Genomic DNA, 13,653 nt, shown 5'->3' with positions numbered 1-13,653 from the left:
CCACAGAGCTCTTAAGACAGAAACATTTTCCATTTAGCCTTGGTCGTCATCATGCTGAGCTTTCCCTCTGTTACACTGGCATGACTTACCGAGCATTGCGGTGCGAGGTAAGGATGACAGCAGCGTCTGCCGTTATATCGATGACACAGTGCTCTGCCTGGATACCCATCCCACACAGCTGGATGTCCTGAGAGTCTGCTGAACCCACTTTTGTGTGTTCCTGAGACACAGTGTTCAACATGTTACAATCTGTTATCAGCTGAGTCAGACAGACACATTTTAACAGAGTCACATCTAATAGAGCAAAGCTTACCAGGTTATAAAATGTGTGTGATTTATGAAAGAAACAATCGCAACAGACAAACTTTAGTTACCCCTTGCAATGACGATCTTAAATTTGTCTGTTTTGATCTCGCCCATCAAGCAGTAACGTGATTATTTTTCATCAAAGCTGTTTTGTGCTTCTGACGTCAAATAATATGTAAATATATACACATTTTTTTTCATAAGCACCGTCACATTACAACCAAATCCAACTCAGCCAATTCTAAAAACAAAACAAGTCAGTTTCTATATTCTAAACGTTTGTAAAGATTTTCTATGACTGCTCAGTTCAGATGTCTACAGAGCAGAGGGACTCGAGGTAGTATAAAACACGTCATTAATTATAACACAGTTGCGGCGTTAATTAAAGCATGATGAGCAAAGTATGTGTATGCACACACCTTTAGGTAGTACACAAGCAGTTCATTGAGGGCAGGATCAGCATTAAGGTTGACAAGAAAACTTTTATCATCTCCAACTTTAATCCCTGAAGACTGAAGAGAAATGCCCAGACTCTCCAACTGCTTCTGGCGCTCCTACAAACACACACATAGAAAATCATCATATTTATAAATTGAATAAACCAATCTAAACATAATGTTCAAACCCAAACAGAATCGATTTCCTACTGCATTTTGAATGGGAAGACTTCCAGCAAATACCCATAAACAAACAGGAACTGATTTTGTAGAATAGCTCAATATGTTTGCTTTACCAGTTACTCTTTCACATGGTTTGTGGGTCTTACCTGTGCAATCTCCTCAGTTTTGCGGAGTTTCTCCTCCCAGGTGATGGTCATCTCTTGAATCAATTTTTCAGACTCTTCCAGACGCTCTTTCAGCTCTGGAGCTTTCAGAGACTGGAGAAAAGACAGCTGGTGGGAACAGAGGAAAGCAAATATTTCTACATTGTGATTTCATAGCTTGTGAAGACATCTCACCTCTGCCTGGGTCAGCTGTACTCGTAGTTTCTCTACTTCCTCCCGGAGCTCCCTGATGATGCGAGCATTGGGGTCTTCATTGACAACAGCGTGATTAACAATGTTCTTTGCTCGGTCAGCATAACGCAATGTAGAAAGTGTCTCCTCATAATTGTCTGCTGCTGGACTCACAGTTGCAACCATTGCTGTGCGACTGTTGCCCCCCAGGCAGTCCTGGAAACAACATGAACATGAATGAAGGAGAAAGACAGGGAAATGAATGGTACCAATTGTGAAAAGATAGATATTATATAAGAAAATAAGAAAACAGCACAAACTAATCAAAGGTGTTTGTTCCTTTGTCTCTGGTGGACATCTACTGTGTATTTACCTTCAGCAGCCATGTCAGAACAGAGTCTCTGTAAGGAACAAACTTGGTTTTGTTCTTGGCAGTTCCCTGTTCAGCCAGAGCTGAGATCACCAGACCCAGCGTAGTGAGAGACCTGGCAAGTACACACAAAGACACACAAAAATATTAGGGTCAAGTGCTTTTGATTTCCTTTCACGTACCTGGTTATGGGTTTATATCACAGTCTTATTCTCATCTCTATCCTGGGATGCTTTGACATTAAACTTTCTTTGTAGGTGTTTTCCAGACAGATGCAATAAGTACCATTATATGCTTTTGGTGACAGCTGTGTTAATTTTGTCATGTCGAGCAAGTAATTTGTGTACACTTTAAAAAGAAACGTGGTTCAAAAGTCATGAAAATACCAAATACTTAGGGCATATGCTTTTGTACAAATTTACAACTTTATTTGCAAATGATCAAAAAAGAAAGGTATGGCTTGTGAGATGACAGTGTTCTGTGGTTAGAAAAACAGTTATGAAAGTAACACTGCTAGTGTGAAAACACCTGTAGACTTTAAGTGTGTGTTTTTTCTGTGTTTAACTGCTTCTGATTACTTGTTGATGTTGCTTCCCTCCTTTAGTCGCTCTCCTGCTGCTCCAGTTTTTGCGGCTCGCTCACTTCCAGCCAAGTCTACCAGACTCAGCCGACTCACCTTCTCCCCGCTCGTCTACAGAAAAAGAAAAAGGCAAAAAATCTGAACATTGTTCTATTCACGACTGCAACCTCCTGTGTATGAGAAGAAAATGCTTCCAGAATGCAGTTTGGATGGAGACGCAGCTCCAGCAGGGGTTTTGCAGCCTGATGTTGGTTTAGGATTTTTTTTCTGTCCATATTCAAATGTAACCAGATTCTGTTCTCCTTCTGACTATTCATTGGTATGCCTTATTCAGGGTAGCAAGTCATTTGACAATGAGCTGTGGAATGTCCAAGCTGGTCTGCAAATTAAATAACCAAAATAACCAGGAGCTGCACTATAGGACACTTATGCACATATGACTCAACAAAACCTGGTGACAGCCCGGAAAGCAATAACATGAAGTCTCACCACCAATGTTGAGCCATTATTCACAAGGAGCCCCAACATCAATGCAATCATCCACCATATTCTGAGCAGCCTTCAACCGAGCACTCCTCCAATTTCCAAGGATTAGAGTTATAAACAACAAGGTGACTTTGTCAGAGACCTTCCCTCATCAGGTTACTGTTAAATGCATTTGTGCCATATGATTTGGTCCACTCTTACTGACAGCACATCTTCTAAGTGTTTCTCTGATTATTGTCATTCTGCCATCCAGGTGATGCCATCATCTTTCAGTTTCTCATTGACAGCTTCCCTCAGTGTCTTCCCAAGGGCTGTTGAAGAGGTGGATATCACATTCCTATCTGTACTGGGCCGGATCCACTCCTGACCATGTCTGACAGATCAGCAGCTGACAGGACAGAATGTAACACCTGGTCACCGCCTGCTGTGACACCGAAGCAGCACGTGTGCCAAACATCAGCAGATGCCCCACTTTGGTCTCTCTCGAAAGTGAATCTGTGCAACCATGTACTTCTGTGCCTTTTGATTTATTTGATATATTTCAGACATGTCAAAATACCATAAAGGCAAGAAATTGAAACAAATCCCAAAAATGAATAAAACAAAACAAAAAACTTTAAAATAATGTCTGAAAATGAGTAGAATGAAGTCTGATGTCATGAGATGCTGCTTCAATATTTCCACATAATGTTCTTTCCTCATGATGCCATCCACTTTGTGAAGTGCACCAATTCCTCCTGCAGCAAAACAGCCCCACAGCATGATGCTGCCACCCCCATACTACACAGCTGGGATGGTGCTCTCAGGCTTGCAAGCTTTCCCCTTTTAACTCCAAATGTAACAATGGCCATTATGGCCAAACAGTTCAGTTTTAGTTTCATCAGACCACAGGACATGTCTCCACAAATGAAGGTCTTCGTCCCTGTGTGCATTTGCAAACTGCAATGTGACTTTTTTATCTTTCTTTTGGAGTAATGTCTTCTTCCTCTCTGAGTATCCTTTCAGCTCATGTCGGTACAGGACTGGCTTCACTGTGGATAATGACTCTCTCTTACCAGCTTCAGCAGCATCTTCACAAGGTCTTTAACTTTTGTTCTGGGGTTGTTACGGACATTCTTCACCAAAACCAAAACACTTCATCTCTGGGATACAGAACCCGTCTCCTTCCTGAGTGCTATGATGGTTGGACATTCCCATGGTGTTTATACTTGTGTATAATTGTTTGAACAGATGAACTTGGAATCTTCAGGCATCTGGAAATTGTACCCAAAGATGAACCAGACTGTGGAGGTCTACAATCCTCTTCCTGATGTCTTGGCTGACTTCTTCCGATTTTCCATGTTGTCACAAAAGAAATCAAAATCAAATCAAATCAAATCAAGTTTATTGTCATTTTGCTGTACATACACAGTAGTACAGGCAAGATGAAAGAGCGTTTCTTCAGGATTATTCAATTAGCAAGTTTTGCGGAATGCACGTCTGGGATAAACAAGACACTAAACGTTCACTCTCGCTGTCTCCTGAAGGGGCCGCTGCCCCCATGTGTACTGCCATCACGTTGAACATGGCCAACCTCTTCAGGTCCTGGTATGTCTTCAGGGACACAAAGACACACACGATGGTGTGACGATGGTGAAGCCATGGATGCTGCCCAGAGCTAGCTGCCTGTCATGGAGCCATGCTTCTGTAAAAGCAAACACACAGCAGTCTTTCCACTCTCTGGAGGTTTCTCCCAGTAAACGTAGCTCATCCAGCTTGTTGGGAGTGGACACTGGAGAGTAGGAGCGACGGTATTGCTGGTCTGGAGGGGTTAGCCTTTAGCCTAGCATGGATCCTGCTGGTCTGGAGGGGTTAGCCTTTAGCCTAGCATGGATCCCGGCTCTCTTCCCCCTCTTTTGTTTACATTCCCACTGTTTGCGCTTCCTTCTCTCTCGGGTAACTGCCGGCATAGTCTCCAATTGGACTCCGCGTTGGCGCAGCATGTCCAAATCACAACCCATCCATCCATTATCTATACACCGCTTAGTCCTCACTAGTGTCGCAGGGGGCTGGAGCCTATCCCAGCTGACTTAGGGTAAGGGGAGGGGACACCCTGGACAGGTCGCCAGTCTATCACAGGGCCACACGTAGAGACAGACAACCAAGCACACTCACATTCACACCTACGAACAATTTAGAATCACCAATTAACCTCAGCATGTTTTTGGACTTGTGGGAGGAAGCTGGAGAACCTGGAGAGAACCCACGCTGCACGGGGAGAACATGCAAACTCCACGCAGAAAGATCCCGGTGCCCCGACCGGGATGCGAACTGGCAACCTTCTTGCTGCGAGGCAGCAGTGCTACCAACTGCGCCACCTTGCAGCCCCAAATCACAACCGATCGCCGCAATTCCAGCATCGTTCACTGTCCTGACATCCAACAAAGCCTCACGGCCGCAAGTTTTGCAGACTGAACATCTGGGATCGGCAAGACACTCAAAACGTTCACTTTCGTTGTCTCCTGAAGGGGCCACTGCATCTATGTGTGCCACCATCACCATGATGAAACCCCAAGAACACCTTCACTGTTCTACATAATGATATTTTTCAAGCAATCTTTTTTGCATATTTTCTTAAATTGTTTTATTGTTGTACTCATCTTGAGATCATTGTCCAGACCATTCTGGAAGTTTACCCATGAACTGATAATCATCTACACTTGATTGTGGTACAAGCAAATGGCTTTTTTAAAAATTGAAATTCCTGTTCATTCATAGTTTCCAATGTTAGTTTTAAACAGCTGCTGTAGGTTATCAGGGAGTAACTTCTTGTTTGCTGTGAACAATATTTGCACAGTCCTGAAATTAACTAAAAAGTGTTTGTTATGGAAAAACAATATATTGGTCATTATATCCTAATTATATACTATCCTAATAGCATTTTATGTAATACTTTTACTGTATAAAATGTAATATTATACTACATATTAATACAATGATATGTTATGATATATAACACCCCACATGTCTGCACAATAGGTCAAGTACGGTAAAAATTGTGAACAGTAAAATTTTACAAAAGGGTTTTGAATTCAGAATGTGTCTTTCACAGTAATGAAACAGTTTTTGCAAACTAGTTTCATAGCTGGACTAGTACAGCTCCGGATTCCCCACAGAGAAGCGAATTATTCAAAAAACAAGACAGGTATATCTGGAACAGAGCAGAATAAAAAAGGACATTTTTTAAAAATAGAACAGGGCTAAACAGAGAGCAGACACAGAGCTGAGGACTGTGTACAAAAGCCAATGAGAAGCTGTCTGGTGTAATTCAGCAATTACAGCTCCTTCCTTTCTGATTCTTTCTTATTTATACTGTACAGTATGCAGACACTGTTCTGTTGTGTTTCCATTCAATTTTTAACATACAGCTGGCTAGTAAAGCAGTGACAAGGAAGAAATACTAGTCAATGTGGCATTTAATTTATTAACCTAATAATGGACTTTTTAACCAGACCAGCAGGCAGGACATGCAGTTCATCAGCCTACCTGGCAGCAGCTTTAAGGTTAAAAAAAAAAAGACAACAAGTAGAACAATAAAAGTCATTCCTTAAATATCTTTTTAAAAATCTGCAATACACTAAATTGTGGTTTCAAACGCACTTAGCAATGCAGGGAAAAAAGCACAGCAAACAACTGAGAATTGGTGGCAAATAAGGTCAAAGTGCAAACCTCTGAGGGGAGCATTAGTTTGGAAGGTCTGAGCAGGACATGCTATTGAATCCTGTGATGAGTCAGAATGACTAATCCGGCGATGAGTGACTTTTCTACCTGTCAAAGGTTGCTTTTATTTTTTAAACATCCTTTCATTGCAGTTCCCCTACCACCAACACTGGTTGGGCCATTAGGGGGCAGAGATGAACTCCTTGTGATGATCTACAGCAGGGATCTCCAACTCCGGACCTTGTGAGCTACTGTCCTGCAGGTTTTAGACGTTTCCGTACTGCAACACACCTGACTCAAATTAATGGATCATTAACAGACTTGTTTAGAACTTGACAACAAGCTGTTGGAGATCCATTCATTTGAGTCAGGTGTGTTGCAGTACGGAAATGTCTAAAACCTGCAGGACAGTAGCTCCCTGATCTACAGTCACTGTTCGTCTGAAGCTGGGGAGGGTGGTAAGTTATTTAACTTGAAGAAACAATAATCCTGAACTGCATGTGAAATATTGAATATGTTTAAATGAGGATTTCTTCATTGACGGGATATATACCACTTACATTCTAGTACAACCACAACAGACTTTGGTAAATGCTGTTTTTGGGCCAAGAAACAGTATTTAGCAGCACCAAACGTATTTTTGCATATTGTGTGCGCAACAACACTTTGTTGTCTTCCACACTGCGATTTCTAGTCCAACATCCTTCATGACTGCTGCTCATATAAATGCTACAACCAACACGACAGAAACTCACAGAACGTTACTCAATTGCACTGAAATGGAGTGGCATCAGGCCTAGTGGGCATTACTGACAATAGAAGGACACATCAGCTATGTGAGTCACTCACTGACTACAAAGTTTACACATTAGCTGTTTTTTGAGCTTGATGAACCATACTGACTGACTGTCCCACAAACTTAGTGACTGACTCTGGGTGTGCCTTGAAAACAGAGCAGGCAGTATCAGCTGACACACTCACAGTCACGCCTGTAAATTATTAACAGGACTCGTTGGGAGCAAGTTTGTCTGGAATGAAGAGCTAGGAGCGGGAGAGACAAAGTGGGTTAGTGAGGATGGAGATTCAGTCATTCAGGTCTTCGAGTGCCTGGTCAGACAGCTGAACTGACGTATCCCATTTAGCAACTACCTTTTCACTTGCCAGCTGCATAAGTTGACTGATTAAAACCTTGCCAGATACTGTTTCCACAGTCAGTGTACACACAATCACACAAACAGTGTACCTTTGCGCAGGTACAGACAATGATGTTTGGATTCTGCTGACACAGGAATCACACTATTACAGTATAACTAAAGACAATATTGTGGTAAATTCTGGTAATAACTTTTTAACAAAAATGACAGAAGCAATATCACGTCCAAAATCAATTCAACAAGGACTTAGCATTTAAAAATTCCCCACGAAATGTTGGTGATTTCTAGTGCTTATGATTACTCCATTGCCAGACAGATTCTGCAGGCTTGTTAAAGACAGTCTATGTGTGCTTGATACGGCCAACAGAGTGAAGCATATTGGAGAGCTTAAAAGAAGGTGGATGATACAGAAGCCTGAAAGTTTAAGGGTAACATTGAGGCAGTGCTACATCAAAGCACCTTTCAGGGACACGAACTGCTTCTTGCAACACAAGTGAGCACCATGGCCCAACCCTGTTGCTGTCAGCAGGCTCCAACCCTCTGCACTGGCTATGAAGCCACAACAAAAATAATCTAGTCAGCTTTCCAATAGTCAATATAACAAATGAGTGATGGCAAATTTAAGCAATTCTACATCAAATACAAATGGCAATTCTACTACACCTGCTACCAACACCAGTTACACCTACAGCCATTAGCACAGCCTTTTCTTGAATTTTCAGTTTTTTCCTCTTTTTATAGTGAGACTGCAAAATCTGCCACAGCAATTTCAAACCTTATTTTTTCCTTCATAATGTTAAAAAGAAATCAGCTGTGTGTATGTGTTTGTATGGAAATATCTTACCCCAGACTGCAAATCTTTAAGTGTGTGTGTGAGGATGATGTTGAAGACAGCATGTGATCGACTGCTCTCCTCATTCATGTTGGTGGCAGCAACAGTGCGGGACTTATTCCCCTCTGACATCAGAGACTCAATGTCCTGATAGAACAAAAGACAACAAAAAACAATTACATGAAAAATTTGTATTATTCTCTTAATTTGACTCAGTCTGTGTGTCATCTTCTTTAAAGAAATCAGGAATAATATGCAGTACATCCAATGCTTATTTCTATATTTGTCAACCATTATAACTGAAAAAGATAATAGTGCCATTGAGTCTCTTGACAACTGTCATATAAACTACAAAATACAGTCGTGACTTGATAATCCGACACTAAATGTAAACCCTTCTTTTATGTCGGATAGCAAGGCTGTCGAATTGTCAAGATGGTGGTCGAGATACAAGGAGGGCTTGATGCGTGAAGGGTGATTTGTTGTTAATATTTATTGTCTATAGTTGTTATAATAACTAGTGTATTGTTAGAACACTATGCATCGCTGGATTTCACACCTAGTTGACTGGTGCGCTTGTGCATGGGCCCATTGGTTAACATCAAAGCTAAGTAAATCTGCCAGATTGTTAAGTCATATAATATGCCATTATCCTTATTTGTGACATAAAATGTCATGTTGGTGTCAGAATCCAAGGCTGTCGGTATGTTAAGGCTATTTTTTTATGGGTTCTGTTCGTTTTTCCTAAAAACCTGTCAGACAGCAAGGTTTTCGGATTGTTAAAGATCAGAATGTCAAGTCACAACCGTACTATTATTTTTTTCAACTGACACTTTTATAACTAGCCTCTTTCCAGTGGGATTGGTAGGACTTCTGAGCAGAGCGCAGCAAATATGTGAGCGATACAGCTATAAATCCTCAAAGTTTAAAGATCAAAGTGGGAACACATTCAAGTCAGACATTCTGCTCAGGGTCTGGCACACATTCAAACAGCAGATGGAGTGACTGTCATCAGTCAGAATGTGACACTGCTGTACACTGGATATCACAAAAACAAAGTGAAAATTCAATATCACTTCAGTTAGATAAAAGTTTTTACCTTGTAGCTGGCCACCGCTAGTCGAGACAGCCCGTCCACGTAGGGACCCAAAACTTTATGTTCCCTTACCCTCAGAGTTTGTCTACCCCTGGATATTGAATGAGACAAAATAAAAACACAAACAACAAGTGTAACAAGTGTAAACTTGACAAAATGTTAATTGTGGAATGTCTTGGTGGCGAGAATAAAGGCTCTGCTCATTTTTGTAACCACGAGAACTTCCCACAGTTTATACAGACTTATTTAGCACTTTGCTCAATGACTTGGACTCCTGTTTCTAACTTGCTGCTGGCCTGAGAACTTCATCATTCTCTGATCCACAGCAAAGCGCATATGGCTGTCAGATGGTCTGCTTCTCTTTGACCTGATTTTACTGAGGTTAAAGGTCATGTGGTGCATGAGGGTCAAAGGTTATGCTGTCTGGGACAGCAGACACAGACCTTAGAAGCTGATTTACTGCTGACCTGCTGGACATGAAGTGGCCTCCATCAGTGACTGCAGGGCAGAAGGCTAATCTTTTTATCCACTGACCACAGCAGCTGGTGGTACCAAAATCCACAGTTAACTTTCTCTGGTTTATCAGCTAACTTGAGTTTCGGTTAGAGTGTAGCTGCAGGAAAGTAGACCATATAATATTCTCTCCATTGACCGGTTAACCGTGTAGTCCACAAAATGCCAAAAATTCTTTTTTTTCTAACCAGCAGGCCCAAACCCAAAGACATTTAATCCACAATAATACTACACAGAGAAAAGAAATATCATCATATTTTGGAGCATTTTTTTTGGCATTTTTGCAGAACAATTACTTGATTGTCAAAATGTTTGCTGATGACAACTGACCAATAGACAAATTGACTTATCATTGCAGTTCTAAAACATATGCTCAAAATTACATTTAATGCCTCAGTGTTTAATGCCATGGTAGCAGGTTGTCCACTAATTGTAAGGTTGGCAGTTTAATCTTCGGCCCCTCCATGTGCCAAAGTGTCTGAGCAAGACCCTGAACCAAGAGTTGCTCCCAATGGCAGGTGAGCATTGCACGCAGCTCTGCCACCATTGGTGTGTGAATTGATGAATGAGAAACACATTAAAAAGCACTTTCTAGAACCTAGCTCTAAGGGTCTAAGGTGCTACCATTGTATTTAGGGCCTACATTATCCCTGTTCAAGTGGATTTGCAATCAGAAACAACCCCTAAGTGAGTCACCACTTCCTGACGCTGCTGCTGTAATGTCATGTCAAAGGATATCACTGTGAATCAGCTGCAAGGAGCTGTATTTGCATAAACAGGATGCTGACATTGTGAGGACATCATTTGCATTGAAAAGATACTGACATCACAAAGGAAACAGCATAGTGTGTAAAATTGATTTCAATTTGGCTTATGAAGGAGTGAGTAAATAAAATTGCAACAGCTTAACAAAATTTAGTTTTTTCGCTTTTAGATTGACCAGAGAGGCATACGCCCTGCGGAAGACAACAGCATCCTTTTGTATGTAAAAAGGTTGGAAAATTAGGTTGGGGTCATACCCTTTGGGGTCGAGCAGATCTCGGACCTTCTCGTTGTAGATCTCCATGTAGGATACCTCGACAGTGAAGCTCTCCTCCTCCCGCTGTTCCTTCTGGGTTCGTTCAAACAAAGCACTGCACAGGCGGGGAATCAATCCTGGCTGGTCCCCTGAACCCATCATGGTGTAAGACTTTCCTGAACCTGGAAATGCACACAGATATTGAGGAGACCAACTGAAACCGGTATAATCAAAGGTAAATTTAAAAAAAAAAAAAAAAGGTATCAGAGTGAATTTAATATTCCACAGGTGTGCAAGTATTATAANCCAGCTTTAGACTGTCGGTGCCAGATGCTACGATACTGTGGAAGTCAGTCTTACACTGTGCAAGTCATTGTGACTTTTGTGTATACAGTGGATTTCAGATCCAACTGGGTTGGTGTCAAGATTATATGAGAATTAAGAAAAATATTTTCCTTTTACACCCTGTCAACACTGGACGTGTTTCAGTCCTGTTTATCAGTATTCAATCTGATGGGAAAAACACTGTTTCTGGGTATTTTAACTTTAACTTTAGAAGAGAGTCTGTCCAATATTCCAGTCACAACACATCCACAATAACACTCCTCTCTTAATGATTTTAAAGCTTAAAGGCAAGTTGCTATCAAAATAATCATAATAATATTAAGTAGACAGATTTTTTTTTTTTTTGGTATTTTGTATCCAACCCTGTAGTTGTAATTGACCACAGAATAGTGAGATGTCTCACTGCAAATTACCAGTTTGTCCATAGGCAAAGATACAGGCATTGTAGCCCTGAAAGGCATTGTGGAGAAGACTTTCCCCAAGGCACTGGAACACCACCTCCTGACCTGGAATCAAGTGACACACACAGAGAATCATTCTCCATAACAGTCTATGAAATATTTAGTCATTTACAAATAGGAATTACCTAAATTGTAAAACGATGTGGCATTTTCTGTGATGAAAGTTTTTTAAAATAAATTAATCATTTTCATGAACTGACCTGCAAATTTCTCCTTATCCGTCTCGTCCATAGACCAGAAACAATAATCATAAGCAAAGACCTGAGGAAACAGTGAAAAAAGCAGCAGCATGAGGCACACAGATCTTCACCTTGAATTGCCATATATTTTTGTGGCACTCAATGCTCGTGCATGTAATATTTAAATTTACATGCAAACAAGCTACGACAGAATGAGTCTTTCAAAAGCTAAATATCTCTTTTTAACTGACAGTTGGTTAAGGGCAATAACCTAGAGATTATGACAGTTACCAATTAATATTGTTAGTATCAATTAGCTTAACACTGGAAAAACAAAGTTGGATAAAAATTACTTTTTTATCACTGAAAATAGTGTAAACATAGCATGTAGTTTGTGTGGCATTATGTGATTTTTTTTAGATGACAGAGAAAAACCATGGGAAATAATGACATACAGTAAAGTGAAGTGGCTAAAAACAATAAAAGTTTTCTGAGGAACAAGAACTGCTTAAGGGTTTAAAGTTAGCAAATTAAACAAGACTCTCCTGGCAATAAAAGCTTTGAAAATCATTATGTTTTATTGCTGCCTGTATGGTTCCACACAGTTCACAAACTAAGTTTAAGAAACAGCAGCGTCTTTGTTTAACACAGAGATGATTCATAACCATGGAATTAGCTCAGTGCTGAAAATGTCTGCATGTGTGCCATTACCTTGGACTGACTCCTGGTGATGTAGGGAGGGTGAAGGTCCACGGGCACATGTGGGAAGACAGATAGGTGACATTTAGTTTATGTAGTGTGTTTAGCAGTATGTTGGTAGTTCAGAGCTAACATTTTTTCTGTGCCCTAAGCAGAAATGAGAAAGGAAGAGTCAGGAAGAAAAATATCTACATGAGTGGACAGACACAAAAGCCAAATTAGAGCCACTGGCTACAGGCTTTCCTTGTTTTCACAATCACTTTAAGGCACAAATGAATATCGTCTTTGTTTGTGTATGTAGCTTGTTTACATCTTGCTTGTCACATGTCAAATCAACTTCTCAGGGCACTGGTTAAGGGTGTGTCTGTGGGTGTCAGGGTAGGCACTGCATTCATCTCTGAGGGCTTGGAGAGTTGTTCCAGTCAAGGTCTGTGTGTGGGATGGGGGGTGGAGGGGGTTGATGCTAAAGCTGGCAGAGGGTTAAAATAGTGTGTGGTAGAATCAGATGATGGCAAAAAAGGTTACTGGGTCAAGGTCACGCACAGAAATTGACGTGAAGGGAAAATGCCAGTGATGAAAAGAAAAAAGGAAAAAAAACAAAAAAACAAGAAACAGTGACATTTGCAAAGAGAGGGAATTGCTCTCAATATCTGCGTGATGTTTTACAGAAAAATTACGTAAGCAGCCATACACTTCACACATGAACCAGCATACAAACATATCAGTATTATGAACATCTAGCCAACAGTCATGTCCTTTAAATGTGATCTCCTCAGCACACAGACGGCCACTGCCATCTGGTTTCCTCAGCCTAGGACGAAATGTCACAGCAGCCAGAGTGAGCTAATCTAAAGGAGTGTTTCATGAAAATGAAAGACAAATTATTATAAGAAACCATAACGTTATAGAAATATAAACCACTGACTTTACTGTCACTACACACAACAGAAATTCTTTCTC

At 40.8% G+C, this 13,653-nt stretch overlaps 1 protein-coding gene across 2 annotated transcripts in view; it reads right to left on the bottom strand.

Annotated features, from left to right (window-relative positions):
* Positions 1–13,653, bottom strand: part of kif13ba (kinesin family member 13Ba) — a 47,980-nt gene that overhangs the window by 19,732 nt on the left and 14,595 nt on the right. For both annotated transcript variants that reach the window (XM_008283433.1, XM_008283434.1), the window contains exons 4-15: positions 12,706–12,718; positions 12,016–12,076; positions 11,768–11,860; positions 11,011–11,191; positions 9,482–9,569; positions 8,395–8,529; positions 2,210–2,322; positions 1,635–1,746; positions 1,265–1,477; positions 1,073–1,183; positions 726–860; positions 90–220 (exon numbers count right to left, since the gene is read on the bottom strand). In XM_008283433.1, the coding sequence (XP_008281655.1) occupies positions 90–220; positions 726–860; positions 1,073–1,183; positions 1,265–1,477; positions 1,635–1,746; positions 2,210–2,322; positions 8,395–8,529; positions 9,482–9,569; positions 11,011–11,191; positions 11,768–11,860; positions 12,016–12,076; positions 12,706–12,718 (1,386 nt within the window). The remainder of the gene's footprint in view (positions 1–89; positions 221–725; positions 861–1,072; positions 1,184–1,264; positions 1,478–1,634; positions 1,747–2,209; positions 2,323–8,394; positions 8,530–9,481; positions 9,570–11,010; positions 11,192–11,767; positions 11,861–12,015; positions 12,077–12,705; positions 12,719–13,653) is intronic.

The sequence above is a fragment of the Stegastes partitus genome, unplaced genomic scaffold (assembly GCF_000690725.1).
Source record: "Stegastes partitus isolate 25-593 unplaced genomic scaffold, Stegastes_partitus-1.0.2 Scaffold311, whole genome shotgun sequence".
Lineage (NCBI taxonomy): Eukaryota > Metazoa > Chordata > Actinopteri > Pomacentridae > Stegastes > Stegastes partitus.
This window is presented reverse-complemented; position numbering and strand designations above follow the sequence as displayed.